The sequence below is a fragment of the Phoenix dactylifera genome, chromosome 5, assembly GCF_051530095.1.
Source record: "Phoenix dactylifera cultivar Ajwa chromosome 5, Ajwa_hap1_PhDact_Kaust_v1.1, whole genome shotgun sequence".
Taxonomy (NCBI): domain Eukaryota; kingdom Viridiplantae; phylum Streptophyta; class Magnoliopsida; order Arecales; family Arecaceae; genus Phoenix; species Phoenix dactylifera.
This window is the reverse complement of record NC_143194.1, coordinates 214065-234346: the sequence shown is the minus strand read 5'-3', so window position 1 is coordinate 234346 and position 20282 is coordinate 214065. Positions and strand designations below refer to the sequence as shown.

Genomic DNA, 20282 nt, shown 5'->3' with positions numbered 1-20282 from the left:
CCAGAACCGCTCAGGAAGACAGAACAAAGAAGTCCTCTCGGGAACACAGAAAACAAGAGACAAAACAAAACAATTCAAAAAATAAAACGGCAAAAAGAAACCTGACTCAAGCCCACCTCCCGCACGTGATGATCAAGCGCGACGCGCTCGATTAAACGTTTCCGGATCGGATTCGCCAATTTTGCCTTGGACCTCCATTGGGCTCCAAGCGTACACTTACAGATGCAATGATTCTATCGAACAGCCCAGAACCGCTCAGGAAGACAGAACAAAGAAGTCCTCTCGGGAACACAGAAAACAAGAGACAAAACAAAACAATTCAAAAAATAAAACGGCAAAAAGAAACCTGACTCAAGCCCACCTCCCGCACGTGATGATCAAGCGCGACGCGCTCGATTAAACGTTTCCGAATCGGATTCGCCAATTTTGCCTTGGACCTCCATTGGGCTCGTGCACGCGTGGGCTATTTACTTTCTTTGCTTCACCAAGTTAAAAGGTTGAATACTACATAAAGACCTTTTCGGTTTTATCTCTTTCCAATGTGGGACTAAAGAAAGTACACTAGACAAAAGGCAAAAGACAAAGAAGGGCAGACTTGGAATTTTGAAATATTCCTAACACACTTACAGGGATTCAACGCAAAATAATGAGATAGATAGACCGTATTTTCTTCCCTAGTCAAAGTAAAGCAAGCAAGACTTATAAGTCGATTCGGGGCTGTGAGGGGAAAAGATAAAGGAATTGCAACAGCAAGCTTTGGGGGAACTCATGGCATTCATAACGCTCTTTTTACTTTGTATGTTACAGTATTCCCTTAGCTGGGTTTCACTAATGAACTAAACTAAATGACTACAATTAGTGTATATGGAAGAAGAAACTAAGGAGCAAAGCGACTGCAGTAGAAAATTTTTAAGTAAAGCATGCAACAGCAAATAGTAACCTCCCCTTCCCCCCCTTCCCCGAAGAGCTTTCATTTAAATGTATATCCTCCCTCTTAATGAGCAAGTATGGCTCCTTCTTCTAGATCAAATCTTCCTCTAAAGCTAATGTATTTGGCATGCCTTAAGTTAGATAGATCTTTTTTATCCATCATGCTATTGGATGCAGAATTCCCTTTAGATCTGGGTGTATCATTTGTTTTGGCATGTGACTCTTTTCTTTTGCTTGCTTTACATTGAATAGTTTTTTCTTTTTCTTCTGAGTTCTATTTTTCTGAATTTTGGATCCTGTTTGATTCTTCAGATTACCTACTTGATGAAGGTGCAGAATGTAACACTACGACTGATTTGCTATTGGAACGAAGTCATGAACAGAGCTTAGTTGATCTCATGATTCCTTTGCTTGTTTTACTAATTAACCTTTTAAGAATGTTACACGTAAGTTTTGACCATTTATTTTTTTTGACTATATATGCTTATAGGACTTCTTGTTCTTAATTTTTCTTTTCCTATCTGCTTTATATGGCTATAAATCATAACCAATATGCAACGTTCTATCAACATCGGTCTTACAAATCCATTGCAAATTGAATTATGTGATGTTTAAAAATTTTTACATAATCATAATCATAATTATAATCGTCAAGCATTTTCAATATTTGTGCGTACAAGAACTTATGTTGTAAAGTGAGACTTAACTTGAATTAGCAATGTTATAGGTCTGGTCAATGACTTACGCATTGCATGCCAGAATCGTGCTGGCCTAGCATCAACAGGATGTGTACCAAGCTGTACTGTGTTGATGGTGCCAGTGCTCGGCACACAATGGCATTGTGGAGTGCCAAGCATCATTATATATCTGCTACTGTGCTAGTGCCATGTATTGGTAAGGCATTGGCATGATTTGTGTCACGTTATGTTGACTGTGCTGACTGGCACTTGAATCCATGGATCTATGATACCGGTGCTTCCCTAATAATGTCTCATTACACCTAATAGAAAGTAGTTTAAAAAAAATTGTGCAGATCTGTTCAAATTGCTCAAACTTAGCCTGTTGTACCATATATGGCTTACTGATCAAGTGGATAAAATTGATCTGGTTCAAAAAGCAAGGAGAATCACCTTTTTCTACTATAATTAAGGCAAACCAAATAACCAAATAAAACACATACTGTTCTATTCTGCTGCTGTACTCCTGCTTTAATGCTATTTACTATGTAGATATATTTGATATAAAATCTTAGTATAGGAACTTAGGAAGAAATTTTACATAATGTGGATTTACATACCTTACATTCCTAAGATGCATAGAGTTAATGGAGCTCATTTGCAGTCCACGTAGAGGTATAAAATTTTGTTTGAGAAAATTTTGACATCTCCACATATGGGCTGCTATATTGCCCTACTGTGGCTCCCCAAGTGCCGAAGGTGTTGGTACCCAAAAATCCCTGGAAGCTTCATGGTTAATAATATTCGTTGTACTACTTAGTAGTGCTATTGTCAATTTAGTTCCATGGGTATGCAGCCTCTCATGGATGCCAATATATGCTTCTGAAACTACATGTTCTATGATTGGTTAGACCTTGTTCTCTCAGTTATAAAACATGCCGCAGGAGAAATCCATAAGAATATAATTTGATTGAGTTGCTAAAATTTTACTTCATGTTAGAAACTAATTGTTAGAAGTCAGATCTTGGAATTTTATATGTGTATGCATGATTATATTAGTGTTTGCATAAGCATGCATGCTCTCCTTGTCGAATGCTCCGAGTCTGAAATATGCTGGCAAATAAGTACACTTTATGTAGTTTCATATTGCATCAAGGACTTGTGAACTAGGTTTTGTCTATGATAATTAATGGAGAGTCAACTGTTTCTTTGGCATTCATCACATTCTGATTTATCTGCACCAAAACTGTGAAATTGCTATGTTTTAAACCCAAAGCATCGAAGTGAAAAGTCACATACAAGTTCATAACAACCACTATAGAAGTTCACAACTTCTTATGTCTGCTTAATGAATTATATTGCCGTTATTGGTCCTATTCATAGCCTACTATAAATTTCTCCTTCTGATGGATTGTATGACTCTTTGGCTTGATTACTGATTGTTGTTCCTTTCTGTTCCTTGATATCTCATCCATGCATGTAGAACATCAATCTGGGTTATTTGGGAAGGTCGAGAAATTCATGCTCCTTCAGAAGGATATGTATTTTAGTATCTGAATATCCCCAATGTTTGAAAGATGGTTAACAATTGTTCTTTAGAAGCTGTGGTTTAATGAGTGTCTTGACCAGGCTAAACAGTCCTAGTCTTTTAATTACACCAACTTTTCCCCAGGGTACGTGGATACTAGAAGTTTTCATGCCATGGTTATAACCAATATTTATCAGATGCGAATACATGTTGTATGCAGGATGGAAATAAGGCGTTCTATTCTATTAATGCTTTGTGCATTCCTTTTTAATTATATGGAAATAATATATATTTATTTGTTAGTGTATCCAAGCTGTATCATATCCTATTTCTTCAAGATATGCTATTTCATTGTATTTGTATTATGTTGTATCCAAGGATTTAAGTCCTAGTGGGACTGCAGGATGTCCCACAATGTCGAGTGACAGGATGGGGGCACTATCCTGAGTGTTGGGAGGGGAGAGGGAACGGGACTCGACATGACATCCATCGTCCAAGAGCGTCAGGTCATGTTTATGTTAGTGGCTATAGGCATCTATGTCAAAACGAATCATCAAAAATTACTTGAGTTGCATTTTATGGAAGTATCAGTCCTATCTTGGCAGAATGCAATTTCAATACAAATAATGGGTTCATTGACTTTCTATCGCTATTGCATCTGAAAAAAAGTATTGTGATGTTAGTTGAAAAATGTTTCTTTGACTTATAAGATGATAGTTTTTTAACCAATTAAGGTTAATGAGCACTGTTTGTTTATATACGCTTTTAAATTAAAAAGGCACTTCATTTGTAGGAAACAAAGGAGCAGTATCGCAACAAAAAATTACTTAACACACTTCTACAACTGCATCGAGAAGTAAGGTACCATGTTTTTGATTTTTCCTTTAGTTCCTTTGTGGTTGCTGAATTTTTCTAATCCTAAGTGTTAAATTTGCAGCCCAAAATTAGCAGCTTGTGCAGTGGACTTGTCTTTCCCATATGCAAGCTCTGCACTTGGTTTTGGTGCTGTCTGTCAACTTCTTACATCAGCGCTTGCTTGCTGGCCTATATTTGGTTGGACGCCTGGTCTATTTCATTGTCTTCTTGAGAGTGTTCAGGCTACTTCATCATTAGCCTTGGGTCCAAAGGATGCCTGCAGCATGCTCTGCCTACTGGTAATAATGCTAACAACTTCATGGAGCCTCTCTTGGAGCTTCTGATTTCTTTTTGCATACAGAACCTTAAATATCTAGATAAGTCATAATCTGGCTCTCAAAATTTAGATTCTTTACTTAACCAGTGCATTCTCTTATATGTGACTTTATGCACCAAAAGGGTGATCTATTTCCAGAGGAAGGTATATGGCTATGGAAATATGAGATTCCCCCTTTAAGTGCTTTGGGACTTTTGAGTATTGGGTCGATTTTAGGACCTCAAGCAGAGAGAGACATCATCTGGTGTTCACAGCCAGAACACCTAGAAGTGCTACTCGTTCGGTTGACGCCACAACTTGACAGAATTGCACAAGTTGTCCTGCATTTTGCCTCTACCGTATGTGCAGCCTTAATATGTTGCTTTCTCTTGCTCTTTTTTTTTTAAACTACTGGCAGTTGATCAAATCTGTTGTTAATTTATTACTCAGGCTTTGGTGGTCGTACAAGACATGCTTCGTGTTCTCATAATTCGTGTTGCCTGCCAAAGGACAGAATGTGCGGTTGTCCTTCTACGACCAATATTTTCATGGATGGATAATCATGTTAATGAAACATCCCTGTCTGACATGGATATTTTCAAGGTAACAAGTTTTCTGTTATTTTCATTATGGACACTCCAAATGATCTAAAATTTGATATGTTTTTCGTTCAGATGCTTCGGTTGCTTCATTTTGTTGCTAATCTGTGGGAGCATCCTCATGCCAAGGTTAGTGAATTTTCATCTGTATCACGTTAGTCAATGTTCCATTTCTGTGCTTGTTTTAACTTCCTGTCTTATCCAGGTATTATTATTTAAGACGGGGGCTGTGAGAATTTTAGGAAAAGTACTAAAGAGATGTAGCAGTGTGTTTACCACAGATGGAAAGCTGATTCTGGAAAGCAGAGTTCCTTCTAAAAGTGTCACATTTCTTTGCTGGTGCCTTCCTGTATTAAAGTCCTTGGCACTGATTTTTAATTCCCAGTCATCTATAAACCGAACAAGAGTACCTGATCAGTGAGTGAATCCAATACTGACTTCTGACTTCTGATTCTTGATATTTCATTCTGATTTTGCATTTTCTTTGGAATATAAATTGTTTTTACTCTCATAATACAGGTATTTAAATGAAAATATAGCTATTGAAGAAAATTCCTTGATTGTGCAGCATGTCCTTAATTTATGTCAGGTAACTTACCACTCTAGTGTTTTTTTTGTGAGTTTCATGTAGTTTGTTAGGAAATGTATTCTTTAAAAACTTCTTCAATATCTCAAATCAAGGAGAGGGTCATTTGAGCTAGTTGCATGCATATATGATCCAAATTAATCTTACCTTTTGATATTTTAATGAGGATTGTGAATGATTTTTCTTTTTCTGGGACAATTTTTTTTCTTACTATGCAAAGCATACATCACTCATTATTTTTGGTTGGTGCTTTGTTTACGATGTTGAGTAGTCCTCAGAAGCAAATTTCCTTTAATTATTTTTAAGTGATAAGATTTTTGTTTCATTCTTACATCATCCATTTAAAGCTGCCACTCACCTTTTCTTTTTGAATAAATGATTAAGCAAAAGAATGATGCCCGGTAAACATTATGTTTTTTTGCCTTGCTGAACTACAGAGAAATCATCTGTCATTCACGTTCACAGTGCCTTAAATTTCAATGTTTGCTTTATGTGGAGATTATGTTAGGAGTCTGGGACATAATGTGGTGTTTCTTTTAATTTATTTTTTGGGTGATGCCTTTTGAACCAAGGTATGGGTATCATACCGGTTCGGTACCGATATCCGGTACAGATGGCGTATCGACACTTAGGATGCCAAAAACTCCGTACCGTACCGACACTGTGCTAGTGTGGCACCGATACAAGGTCCGGTACCGAGACAACAAATCTTGTTTTGAACCCTTTGTGTTGCTTGTTCTTGGACCTTCTTCATTACTCATTCTTCGACTTTCGATAAGATATCCACAATATTTTAGGGACATAAGGTTGAGAGCATGGTATGCTGAACCAGCCCGTATCGGCCGGTTCAGCTCGTACCGGACTGGTACAACCGTGAAAAATGATCCCGGCCCTATTTGGGCCAGAACTGAACAGTACAGAGCCTGTACCGTCCGGTACAAGAGCGAACCAGACGGAACCGTACCGGTTCGGTCGGTGCGAATCAGCACCCACTGATGCCACAGAGAGTGGCATCTATGACATTTAATGCCACAAAGCCACTCTGTGCTCAGGTGTGTGCTGCCCACAGCGCGGAAAAGCGTTCCACGCACGAGAAAAAGCGTTCCCGCGAGGAGAAACGTGCGGAGAAAGGCGCCCAGCGCGCGGTTCCCCGAGCTCGCGTGCGTTTTCCCGCGCATGATATTTAATGCCATAGAGTGGCATTTAACGTGGGGCGCGCGCGTCTGCCCTTGCGGTCTAAACCGGTACTGTACCGGTCTGGTAGGCGATTGGTTGTCTATCGGTACCGGTACGACGTACCTTGGTTGAGAGAATAACTTGTTACTTACATTTCAGTCAAGATGTTTTGTTGCGTTCAAAGTTCAAACTTTTTGTATTACCAACACAAGCTATTTTATACCATTTGGCACATCTTCTATCAATATGACAATGTTGTTGTTGCTGTCTCTTTGTTGCTAGTCCTTGTCACGTATTGTGAGAATGATGTTTCAGTCAACCCCTGGATATTAGTGGAGACGTGATTTTGCATCTAATAATGACACAATTTTGTCTACAACACTTTAAGGAAGAAGACATCCTATCTTCCCCTTTTCCTTTTCCTTTTCTCCATTTCTTCTACCGTATAAGATCTTTTAATTCTATAGATGAGGATTTAGGGTCAATGGCTGCTGATGTCCTTCCGTTATGAAATTATAGGGTGAGAAAATTGTTGAAATTTTGTCATCATTTGATGTTTTCTTGGTTAGCTGAAGCGGATAATTAAATTTACTAACAACGAAGTGGATCCATGGGCTAAGCTTGCCTTTATCTTCATTTAGAAGACGAGTTTGTAGAACTGTACTATGTTCGAGACTTCAAAACTTTTTCCCTTGTGTGATGAACAAGTATGATGCAGATATTTATCTTCCCTTGCAAAGGGTGAATTTTTATTTTACCCTCCATTTTTGTCCTTCTAACGGCCATGGTAGAAGTGTACTTTCTGCCTGTAGCCTTTGATAGTGTCTACTGAATATTGACGACAATTCTTCACTTCTCCAGCTAGCATATGGATTGTTCCAAGGATGCAGTGAAGGATATAATGGCTTCTCCTTCATAGCTACCTCCACTTGGCTGCCAAATTTAGCCTGGGTATAATGGATCGCAGAACTCAGTGAATTGTTTAACATAGGAGTAATTTGCTCCTTGACCTGAGTATTAAAGACTAAGTATTCTTGGCAACGAAGGATGTTTAATTTAGTTTCCGCCGGAAGGTTTTATTAGCAAGAGGTTGCCCCTCAACTATTTGCTTGTTTTGAATAGTAAGCTCAATAGAGAATGTCACAACATGCCACTTGAGGGAAGTTTTGGCTTCCTAGCCAAATGAAGCTTAAGTGCTTCAAGAAACAAGCTTTTTTCTTTGTTATTCTTCAAATAAATTGCCCACCAAAAACTAGGAAGAATGGAGAACTTGAGCCTTTCCTTGACTAAATGCTATGGAGTTTTGACAATCACCTAAAACTATTCTTAAACAATAAGGCTATGTTGATCTTATGAAGACTAGTACAATCCCAAAATTTGCCATCAAGGAGTGGGTGGGAGTGTCTAATATGCAATGTAACCCTTGAAAAGGTCAAATTTTGAATCCCATTTAAAACTCTTAAAAGAGCCATCTAGGACTTTGCTTAAGATTTGAGAAGGGTGATTGACCCAATGATATATTGGCAAGCAAACAAAGAATTGGTACATGCTTTGCTTTTGAGATTTCGGGCGAGATGAAAGTCCACCTCTTGACCATTACCCACTTATGTTCCCAGCAATCTTGGATCGTGGGAGGAGCGGACTGGGGATAGACCTAACCTTTGGCATTTTTTTGCACAAAGATGCTGCCCCAGGACTTGATCCAACGCGTTGTGCTTGTCATCCCAAGCTTTTTACTATTGCACCTGGCAATCTCCCCCTAGAATCCTCCTCTTGGCTAGGTAAAACATCTTCCATTCCCTCGGTTAATGGTAGCTTCACCAAAGAAAAAAGACTTTGAATTCATAGTGTTCTTGACTCTTCTTTATTGGTGGTGGTAAAGAAAATTTAAGAAATGAGGCGGCAAAAGCTCTACTGCAATTTGAATTTATTTGCTATTGAAGAAATGATGACTAATATGAAGAGGCTGCCAAGCTGTCAATGGCGACTTGGGCTTCTACAACTCTATTGCCTCCATTTGCTTTTTTCTTAACAACTTCAAGGCCATGAAAGTCTTTCTAGTGAAGTCCACCTTGACTGGACCATAGTGTTAGTCCACAAGACTACTTTGCTTGATAACAAGCTAGGTGCTTTGGAATTGAGTGCCTTAGGGTTTTAAATTTTTTCCCCAGTAAACTCCTTTGTTGGAAATGGAATGTGAGGGGAGCTAGAGCTTGTCTTTAAGAGTAAACTTTTATTACACTTCCTGTGAATCTATAGTGGTAGCAGCGAGTGAATTAAGAAAAATGAGTAGAGCCTCATGGGTCACAACTCACAACTCACAATACTTCGCAATGGTAGCATTCTTTTTTACATATTTCAATAGATCATATGAAATGGCCATCGAAATATTTGGTTTGACAATCATCACAGGTCTGATGAACTTGTTTCCTGGAAGACGTTGAACCCCCAGAAGAGTTGTCCTTTGCTTTAATGCAATGATGAATATCCTTATGTCTTCTTTCATGAACTTCCTTTCAATGTTCTGAGTAATTGTAGCATAGGAGAACCTTTTGGAAACTCCACTGTTTATGTCTTTTGTAGTAAAAGTGAATGGGCTAGTATTTATTCTGCCAATGATGTTGCAACAGACTGTCCTCAGGGATGTTGAAGTTAGTGGGGATATCCTATCAAAAGTAGACAACCTTTGAGTAGTGGAGTGTTGGTGGGAAGGCACAGGCATAATCATATTTGGCCTCTTAGCCCTTGATGGCAGATGTGGAATAGTTGTAGCATAAACAACAGCTCCATGATAATATTGCCCCCAATAGGAATTTGAGTAGGGACAACCTCCTTACTTTTGCTTATGCAATTGGTAGTTGCAACAACAGGAGTGAAGTGAGCTACATCATGGATGGTTTCAAGTTTCAACCCCAATTGCAGCTTGAACATTACCTGCCTCAATGATACTTCGTGACCTGCAAACTTGAAACACAGACCACAAGAAGATGCTGTAGGTTGGGGTGCTGGTGTTAGTAGCAATGGACATCATCCTAGCATACACTATGACTGAAATTCTCTCGTTGAATAAAAAACTCAATCAGTAAAGGTTTTCCTTTACTTTTTGCATTGTTCTTGCGATCAGAAAAGGGAGGAGAAGCCAAGTCTTATCAGGCGTGCTAGAATTTATGGGATTACAAATATGCCCTGGTGATGGGTTTGCGGTCATCTTTAGAGAGGTGAGGAATTGGCAGTTAATTTTATAAAGTTGATTTCATCAATTTACACTCCATGGCTTCCAGCAAGCTCCAGAGCCCTGATAATTACCCTTTATTATTAGGCATCTCCAATTCAGATACTTAAAGAAATTGCTAAGAAAAATTAAATTGAAAATGTAATTTTATTGCAGTCCAATCTAATTTATATGGATGGCTTAATGAGGGACATATCCCAAATTTAGAGATCTAGAGATTTATCTTAAACATATCCAATTTAGAGACTTAGAGGCCTATATTGTTTTTGCCCAGTTTAAAGGCTTAGAGGTCTATCTTGAACTTGTCCAATTTAGAGAGTTAGATGTCTATCTTAAACTTTTGGGTAATTGACTTTCCCATCCCTCTAAAGACTCCACTGTAACAAAAAGTCCTTGTTAATTAAATCTAAAACAACCGGTCCAGAAACTTTCCAAACTGTAATTCCCGGTCCCTGAGCCCCTTTTATTTTGAAATAAGATACCGAAAATGCCCCTTCCCTCATGATCTCCCATCCTTCCGAAGAAGAAGAATTTCAGAGACTTTTCAAACTGTAATCTCCCAGCCGCGGCTGCTGCCGACCGCGGCCTGCCCCCTCCCGCGGCCGCCGCCGGCCCGGCTCGCCTCCTCCCGAGCCCCCTCCCGCGGCCGCGCCGCCGGGAATGCCTCCGCCCCTGCCCCCATGGTGGGAAGGTGCCGAAGAAGAGGAAGAAGGGCGTCGTCCCGCGTCCTGCGGCTGTCGCCGGCCACGGCCCGCCCTCCTCCAGCGTCCGCCGTGGCCCAACCCCTTTCCGGTGCCGCCGGCCTCGCGGGAAGAGAAGAAAGAAGAAGAAGGGAAGAAGAGAAGAAAAATAAGAAAAAGAAAAGAAAAATTTTGAACTGGGGTCGACTCCTGCTCTGCTGGGGTCGACTCGTGTGAATCTTGGGTCGACTCGCTCACTTCTACAACAATTTTCTAAGAACACTTAACTGTGTGCACAATCTTGTTAACTGTGTTCGCAGACAACTTAACTGTGTGCCGCCAGCTCGCGGAAGGAGAAAAAAGAAGAAAGAAGAAGAAGGGAAGAAGAGAAGAAGAAAAAAAGAAGAAAAAAGAAGAAAAAAAGGAAAAAATAAAAATAAAGTTAAATAAGCTTGGAACAATTAAATAAGTTTGGAACACACTTAATCTAACATGACACACGGTTAAATAAGCTTGGAACATATTTAAATCATCCCGGAACACACTTATTCTACCCCAGAACACAGTTATTTCGACTGTGCACACAGTTAAGTGTTATTAGTTAAGTGTTATTGAAGAGCTGGGGTCGACCCCTGAAGAGCTGGAGTCGACCCCTGAAATCAGGCAGAAAAACAGCTCTCTGGAAAGCCTGAGAGAGTCGACTCCAGGTGAGCAGAGGTCGACCCCAGGTCTGTGAACACAGTTAAGTTGTCTGTGAACACAGTTAACTTGTCTAGGAACACAGTTAAGTTGTCTAGGAACACAGTTGTTTAGGAACACAGTTAAGTTGTTTGGGAACACAGTTAACTTGTCCGGGAACACAGTTAAGTTGTCTAGGAACACAGTTAATTTGTCTAGGAACACAGTTAAGTTGTTTGGGAACACAGTTAACTTGTCTAGGAACACAGTTAACTTGTCTAGGAACACTGTTGTCTACGAACACAGTTAAGTTGTCTGTGAACACAGTTAAGTTGTTTAGGAACACAGTTATCTAAGAATACAGTTAAGTTATTTGGGAACACAGTTAACTTGTCTAGGAACACAGTTAATTTGTCTAGGAACACAGTTAAGTTGTTTGGAAACACAATTAACTTGTCTGGGAACACAGTTAAGTTGTCTAGGAACACACTTAACTTGTCTGGGAACACAGTTAAGTTGTCTAGGAACACAATTAACTTGTCTAGGAACACAGTTTTTTAGGAACACAGTTAAATTGTTTAGGAACACAGTTAACTTGTCTAGGAACACAGTTAACTTGTCTAGGAACACAGTTGTCTAGGAACACAGTTAAGTTGTCTGTGAACACAGTTAAGTTGTTTAGGAACACAGTTATCTAAGAATACAGTTAAGTTGTTTGGGAACACAGTTAACTTGTCTATGAATACAGTTAATTTGTCTAGGAACACAATTAAGTTGTTTGGGAACACAGTTAACTTGTCTGGGAATACAGTTAAGTTGTCTAGGAACACAGTTAAGTTGTCTGGGAACACAGTTAACTTGTCTAGGAACACAGTTGTTTAGGAACACAGTTAAATTGTTTGGGAACACAGTTAACTTGTCTAGGAACACAGTTAACTTGTCTAGGAACACAGTTGTCTAGGAACACAGTTAAGTTGTCTGTGAACACAGTTAAGTTGTTTAGGAACACAGTTATCTAAGAATACAGTTAAGTTGTTTGGGAACACAGTTAAGTTGTCTAGGAACACAGTTGTCTAGGAACACAGTTAAGTTGTTTAGGAACACAGTTAACTTATCTGGGAACACAGTTAAGTTGTCTAGGAACACAGTTAACTTGTCTGGGAACACAGTTAAGTTGTCTAGAAACACAGTTAACTTGTTTAGGAACACAGTTGTTTAGGAACACAGTTAAATTGTTTGGGAACACAGTTAACTTATCTAGGAACATAGTTAACTTGTCTAGGAACACAGTTGTCTAGGAACACAGTTAAGTTGTCTGTGAACACAGTTAAGTTGTTTAGGAACACAGTTATCTAAGAATACAGTTAAGTTGTTTGGGAACACAGTTAACTTGTCTAGGAACACAGTTAATTTGTCTAGGAACACAGTTAAGTTGTTTGGAAACACAGTTAACTTGTCTGGGAACACAGTTAAGTTGTCTACCCCGGAACACACTTATTCTACCCCAGAACACAGTTATTTCGACTGTGCACACAGTTAAGTGTTATTAGAAAATTATTGTAGACTTATGCTGAGGTCGACCCCTAAAGAGCTGGGGTCCCTGAAGAGCTGGGGTCGACCCCTAAAGAGCTGGAGTCGACCCCTGAAATCAGGCAGAAAAACAGCTCTCTGGAAAGCCTGAGAGAGTCGACTCCAGGTGAGCAGGGGTCGACCCCAAGTCTGTGAACACAGTTAAGTTGTCTGTGAACACAGTTAACTTGTCCAGGAACACAGTTAACTTGTCTAGGAACACAGTTAAGTTGTCTAGGAACACAGTTGTTTAGGAACACAATTAAGTTGTTTGGGAACACAGTTAACTTGTCTGGGAACACAGTTAAGTTGTCTAGGAACACAGTTAAGTTGTCTGGGAACACAGTTAAGTTGTCTAGGAACACAGTTAAGTTGTCTAGGAACACAGTTGTTTAGGAACACAGTTAAATTGTTTGGGAACACAGTTAACTTGTCTAGGAACACAGTTAACTTGTCTAGGAACACAGTTGTCTTGGAACACAGTTAAGTTGTTTGGGAACACAATTAACTTGTCTAGGAACACAGTTAACTTGTCTAGGAACACAGTTAACTTGTCTAGGAACACAGTTAATTTGTTTAGGAACACAGTTGTCTAGGAACACAGTTAAGTTGTCTATGAACACAGTTAACTTGTCTAGGAACACAGTTAAGTTGTTTGGGAACAAAGTTAACTTGTCTAGGAACACAGTTAACTTGTCTAGGAACACAGTTGTCTAGGAACACAGTTCAGTTGTTTGGGAACACAGTTAACTTGTCTAGGAACACAGTTGTCTAGGTACATAGTTAAGTTATCTAGGAACACAGTTAACTTGTTTGTGAACACAGTTAACTTGTCTAGGAAAGCCTGAGAGTCGACTCCAGGTGAGCAGGGGTCGACTCGTGCTGTTAAGGGGTCGACTCCAGGTCTGTGAACACAGTTAAGTTGTCTGTGAACACAGTTAACTTGTCTAGGAACACAGTTAACTTTATTTTTATTTTTATTTTATTTTATTTTCTTCTTTTTCTTTTATTTTCTTTTTTTTCTTTTCTTTTTCTTTTTTTTTCTTCTCTTCTTCCCTTCTCCTTCTTTCATCTTCCTTCTCCTCTCGCGAGGCCGGCAGCTACGGAAGGGGGTCGGACGGTGGCGGCCGCAGGATGGGGCCACCGGGGGGGCAGCGGCTCCTCTTCTTTGGCACCTCCCCACCGTGGGGGCGGAGGTATTTCCGGCGGCGCGGAAGGGGGCAGCGGGTGCGGGAGGGGGCGGGCGGCGGGCGCGGCGGCAGGCGCGGGAGGGGGTGGGCCGTGGCCGGCGGCTGCCTTTTTCGTCTCCTTCTTCGGTGGGAATGGGAGAGGCGGGGGCATTTTTGTCCCATAAAGCAATGTTAAAATATATATGGACCGGTTGTTAAACAACAGGTCAACAGGGATTTAATGTTAAAGTTCGGTCAATAAATGGACCGCTGAGCAAGTTCCCCTAAACTTTTCCAGTTTAGGGACTTAGAGATCTATCTTCTGGATTGAAGACTTGGAGGTCTATGCTGTTTTTTGAGGACCACTTCTGAATGTATGGAAATGGATCCAATCTGGAAAATTGAACCTTTTGAACTAGGGTACCATGAAGGAACACAGCTTAGGCTTATTCTTGAAATTTAAGTCTTTCGGATTAGGCCACCTCGAAGGCATATGGATCTAAGCCCCTTTTTGAAACCTTTTGGGCTAGGCTCCCTGAAAGGCATATGGCTGTGGACCCATTCTTGGAATTCTCCTTTTGGGCTAAGGCACCCCAAAGGCATACAAGCAAAGGACCAGTTCTTGAAATTTTCCTTTTGGACCAAACGACTCTGAAGGCATATGGCTATGAACCTATTCTTGAAATGGTTTCCTTTTGGGCTAAACCACCTTACATCTTGTGATTTTGGGATAGGACATCCTGAAGGAATATGGCCACAAATCTGTTAAGACTTAAGACCACATTGGAAATAGTCCTAAACTGCAATTGAACTATTTTTTGAACAGCTCACATGAACTACTGTAAGCTGCTGCACAAGTGGATTGTTTACGACCAGTTTTTAGGAGTAGATCTGGGCCACATGGGGCTTCTTTTAGACAGCATAAATGGACTGCATTTTGACTGCTCTGGAGGGATCAAAGAGGACGACTGTTTGGGCTGCAAGCATGGACTATTTTTGGGCTGTAAGTTGAAGCTAGAATTGCGCTGCCTTTGTGCTGCGAACGATGGCTGCTTTTGACTGCTTTTGAGATGGATAAGGATTGCATATTTAGACTGATTTTGGCTGCAAAAGAGCCTGTCTTATAGTTGACTATGATTTGTGTGGTTGAGCCACCAATAGAGCAATTTGGCCTGTATCTAGGCTGCTGACATAGACTCAGTTTTGGTGTACTAGGGACTGGACTTGGGCTACGCAGAGTTGGCTAGGAAATCATATAAGGCTAAATTTGGGCCTCATATGGGAGCCAGGTTTATGTTGTGGTTGGGCTGTGCATATGATGGTTATTGAATGCACGTGGGAACTTGATTTGGGCTGCACACACAACCAGGTCACATGTGATCTGAACTAGCAATTTAATGAACAGGTGATGTGCATGGCAATAAAGTGCCCTATTTAGCATCTACAGGAATGCAAGTTAGCTTTGAAATATGATAGGCAGCATTCCCAGTAGTAATGAGTAAAAGAGCCAGACAATATGTGGAGGAATCTGAGGAATAAAAAACAAAAAAAGAACGCCTCGTCTTTCTTCATCTTTTCACTTCTGTTCCCATTCTTCCTCGAATCTTAGATGTTTCACCAAAAATAGATTTTTAGGCCTGGAAAAATAGGGTTGTTAATAGATTTCGAGGTTTTAGAGAAAGTGGTGTTTGGGTGAACAGTACTTGGCTTAAGGAGTAAAGCCTTAGAATGGCACAAAAGTGCCTGGTTGTGGAGCACTGTTAGGAAGAGTTTAACTGTGGCACGGAGTTTAACTGTTAGGAAGAGTTTAACTGCGCATGAGCGTTGCGGTTGACCTGAGCCTGAGGGGTTTGGTTGCTTGCAAGCACTAAAGGGTGTCACGTGTTCAATTTGAAAGAGGTGCTGGGCGGGGGCATACATGTGCATGCTTGGCTATTTTGCTATACTGCTCCACATTTATATGTAGCATGTTGGGGTGCATCATTGGTGTTTCAGCAGGGAAATCACTCATTTTTATTCTGAACTTACTCAATTTGTTCAAACATAAGCTTTCCAGGATTGTACCATAGGAATGGATCAATCATGATTTGCCATGCTCTACAATATGTTGACATAATTATTTCTTTTGGAGTGTATATTTTCACCTCAAACATAGTTGAGTTAAATCTCATGCCAGTGTTTTGTGAATCTCCATCACCTACTACTTAGATGATCTATAATTAGAAACCATATCATTGATTTTAAAATTTATTTTAGTTAATAGGTTCAAATTTGATCCTAAACATTCTCCTAGCTCATTTTGCTCTATTACCTTCCCTCGTTCATCCTATCATCCTCATTCTTCATCTGGTCAGACCTCTTCCTCCTCCCCTTTGCTCCATCTTGTTCATCTCTCCTTAGTTCCCTTCTTCCCCATCTTCGCCTCCTTCCTTCTGCCTCCACCACCTGTTTTCCCTCCCCTTTCATCTTATTCCACCTATATGCCTGAACACCACCTAATTGCTAAATAGTGCCTCTGATGCCTGCACATTGTGGCCGCCTGTTAGAGCTGTGCATGGAAGTCATGGTATGTGCCCCTCTCAATAGTTGTACTTCTATCTATTGGAGAAATTTAATAAATGTAGATGATAAAGACTACCATCCATTTTGGCCAAATAGTATCCTACAGTTGCTTGCATAATCTGTTCGGTTTGAGCATTCTTACATTTTTGTTCTAAGATGTTTGCGAAGATTTTACAGCACTGTTGATTAGGTTAACTGTACACTAGGCATGCTAGCCAATTTAACATAATGTGGATGTGTATTTTGAATCTTTGATCATTTGCATTGTATTATAATTCTAAATCCTGACTCATTCAGATAACAAGATGAATTCTGGTTATAGAAAATTGGAGCTGGTCAAAGTGACCAAACTAAATATGTTTAGCAATTAGCATCCAAGTGTTTAACACAACTCAGCCTAGTTGGGATAAAATTTCTTATGGCAGTCTAGTTGGGGTAAATGTTCTTGTCCCAAAATTATTTTTGTCTACATAGTATGGCAGTCTAGTTGGGGTAAATGTTCTTGTCTTAAAATTATTTTCATCTAGATCTGGTTTATCCACAAAGAAGTTTAGATGGAAGTTAAATGTCTGAGGAGATAATTTTCTGTTATATGAACAGAGTCATAGTCATTTTCTTTTATTCACACACTAATTGCTGGAAGCTAAAATATTCTGACTTTTGGAAGATCCTAAGGCACTAGCCCTCCTAATAAAGATTTTTTTCCCCTTTTTTTTCTGCTGGGAGGCAAGTAAGGTTGAGATGGTGCATAATGTTGATGAGGTTTGCCCCATTGCTGAGACATTTGTCTTGCGACTAATTATTGGTGGTCGATACCTAACTTAACCATTGAAAGGGAAAAATTCTATACTATATTCTTAGGTTTATTTGCAAAGTTTCATACTGAGAAGGATCGCAAGAAGCTAATGCGATTTACTACTGTGTTAGTAGTGTTAAGTCCAAACTAAAATATCAAGCTAAGTTTAACATATTTAATGCAAAAGGCATAGGGTAGTGAGAAGAGACATAATACATGTATGGAGTAACAGGTTATACCTTATAATACCAATGGAACCACTAGGCTTGATATGACATAAAACTATAAAAGAATATTTATTTATATTGAAACATTAGTTGATTACTTTTTTTTTCTTTACTGGAACCTAATTAGGCCAATTAGCATATATGATAGAAAAAAAACTTCTTCCTACCATTGCCTGATAGATGAAGAAAATATGAAATCTTTTAAAAAACTAATAATGCATACATTGAAAAGTACAGGAAATCTAGATAAATCAAATGGGACATAATAATTAGATATATTTGTTCACTATGACTGCTGTTGTTCATAGGTTAATTTGTTTTCTTAGTTAATAACAATTGGGGAGGACCTTGTCATTTTCTTTTCATGGTTCATCAATTTTCTCATTAGAATGCATACTTGCTTCCAAGCTTAAACTGCCAATCAATTATTAACCCATTTTTTAATAGTGAAATGTTTGTTATTACTTTATTTACTATGGATTCTTGTTACTCTTTTGACTGTTTAAAGGTTTAACTACTCACAACTAGTTTATGGATGTATTATGCCAATAGTCATTACTACCATTCATGCACTAAAACGGTTAGCGTTCATTTGCACAACCTATTTCTACCCCTATAACATTGTTATTTCCTGTCAGTTTTGCACAAAAATGACGAAATATTTCATTTGCATGATCAATTTAGAACCAAGGAATGCTGAACCGGCCCGTATCGGCCGGTTCAGCTCGTATCGAACTGGTCCAGTTTCAGACCGGGTCGGTATGGCCATAGAAAATAGTTCCGGCCCCTACGGGGCTGGAATTGACTGGTATAAGGCCTAACCGAACTCGGTGCGAACCGACACTGAGTTTGGTTCGATTTGTCACAGCGCGCTGTGGCATTTTAATGCCAAAGCGCGTCGCGTGAGCATGCTGTGGCCTGTTTGGCCAGTTCGGTACCAGTCCGGTGGTCGACCGGTACGCCGATCGGTATCGATTCAGCGATCCTTGATTAGAACACTAGTTCCTAGTATGGAAACATTTTAACGTTAGGGGCTGGAACCAACCGGTACAAGGCCTAACCGAACTCGGTGCGAAACGGCACTGAGTCTAGTTTGATTTGTCACAGCGCGCTGCGACATGTAATACCACAACACTGTGGCTGTGGCATTAAATGCCACAGCAATGCCGCAACGCGCTGTGCCATTTCGCGCGAGCGCGCTGTGGCCTGTTTGGCCAATTCGGTACTGGTCCGGTGGCTGATCGGTACGCCGACTGGTACCGGTTCGGCGATCTTTGATTAGAACACTAGTTCTTAGTATGGAACAGTTTAACGTTCTTGTTTTTAAGAATAAATTGACCTCATTGTTTTGATATCATTCATGTAAACATTTTACTTTAGAATGATGAGAGATGGTCTCTCCTTAGTTATGATGCTGAAAACATTTGGCTGCTAGGCAGCAGGCAGTGACTATATCTCCATGATTTGATATTCCAGTCAATTGTTCATCCCTCATAGAGTACTCATTGTACCCTTCTTTTCTTTTGCTCATTTTTTCTGCTAACTCTTGAACCTTTTTTTTTCCTTTAATTTAGTTTTCCTCAATCATGATAGATAGATTGTTTTGTCAGGTTCTGCCAGTTGGAAGGGAATTGTTAGCATCTCTTGCGACTTTCAAGGAATTAACTTCCTGCAGTCAGGGTAGAAGTGCTCTTGCTTCCCTCTTTTCACAAATGCGATCTTTTACCCTTGAGCAAACAGAACGAGATCAGAGATATGGTGATAATACCACTTCAAATGAGTACGAATGGAGGTCGCCTCCCCCCTTCTTAAATTGCTTCAAGAAGCTTTTGAGATCCCTGGAGTTGAAGGACTGTACTCTGACAATTGTAGTTGAAATAGCTCTTGCATTGTCTTTGAGTGCTCTCTCTCTTTCCAAGGATAGTGATGAGTAAGTTGAATTTCTTCTTTTTTGCTTACATACCTTCCTTTTATACTGTAACAACTCAGGACCTCACCCAAAATTGCTAGCCGGAAGGTATTATTTGGGTTCCTTGATCCTGTATAAGTATCCAAGATCTACCCAGCGAATAACCGATGTGGGACTAAACACACGCCCGCACGGATCCTCACATACTCCCCCCGTTCAAGCCCTGACGTCCTCGTCAAGCTAAGGGTTCAAATCCATTCAAATCTAATCACAAACACCACGATCAGTCCGTGGTCAACCCCATTGGATCCGTGCTGCAGTGTCCCCTAGTCCACATAAGTTATGGGCCGGGTCCGCTCTGATACCATTTGTAACAACTCAGAACCTCACTCAAAATGGCTAGCCGGAAGGTATTATTTGGGTTCCTTAATCCTGTATAAGTACCCAAGATCTACCCAGCGAATAACCGATGTGGGACTAAATAATTTGAAGACAGAAGTCCTAAGAAAAATATTCTCAAAATTTCTGAAATCCTAAAGAAAAATTTCTCCCTCTTGATTTCCATCTTTAAGTATTTGAACACCAGAGCTGACTGGTAGTGCCAGTTTTTGTTTGATTTAGGGTTTAGTTGATGTGATGTTGGATTAATGTAGTATTTCTCTTCCATCATCATTGTTCAATTATTCTAGTTGAATTTACAAGAATCTGTTGCTGCGCACGGCGCTGCTGCGCAGCAGGCCAGTTCAGGTGCTTCGAAAGACAAGAGGTGGAAGACGATGGCAGTAGAGGAGAT

At 40.0% G+C, this 20282-nt stretch overlaps 1 protein-coding gene across 1 annotated transcript; it reads left to right on the top strand.

Annotated features, from left to right (window-relative positions):
• The first annotated feature begins 1125 nt into the window (after nt 1-1125).
• LOC148703291 (protein virilizer homolog) lies at nt 1126-19529 on the top strand. Its single transcript, XM_088721165.1, has 9 exons — nt 1126-1376; nt 3929-3996; nt 4073-4289; nt 4450-4665; nt 4757-4909; nt 4981-5034; nt 5111-5322; nt 5425-5494; nt 19191-19529. Exons 1-9 carry the CDS (start codon nt 1329-1331, stop codon nt 19512-19514), a joined length of 1362 nt encoding a protein of 453 aa, XP_088577291.1. The 5' UTR covers nt 1126-1328; the 3' UTR covers nt 19515-19529.
• Nucleotides 19530-20282: the final 753 nt, after the last annotated feature.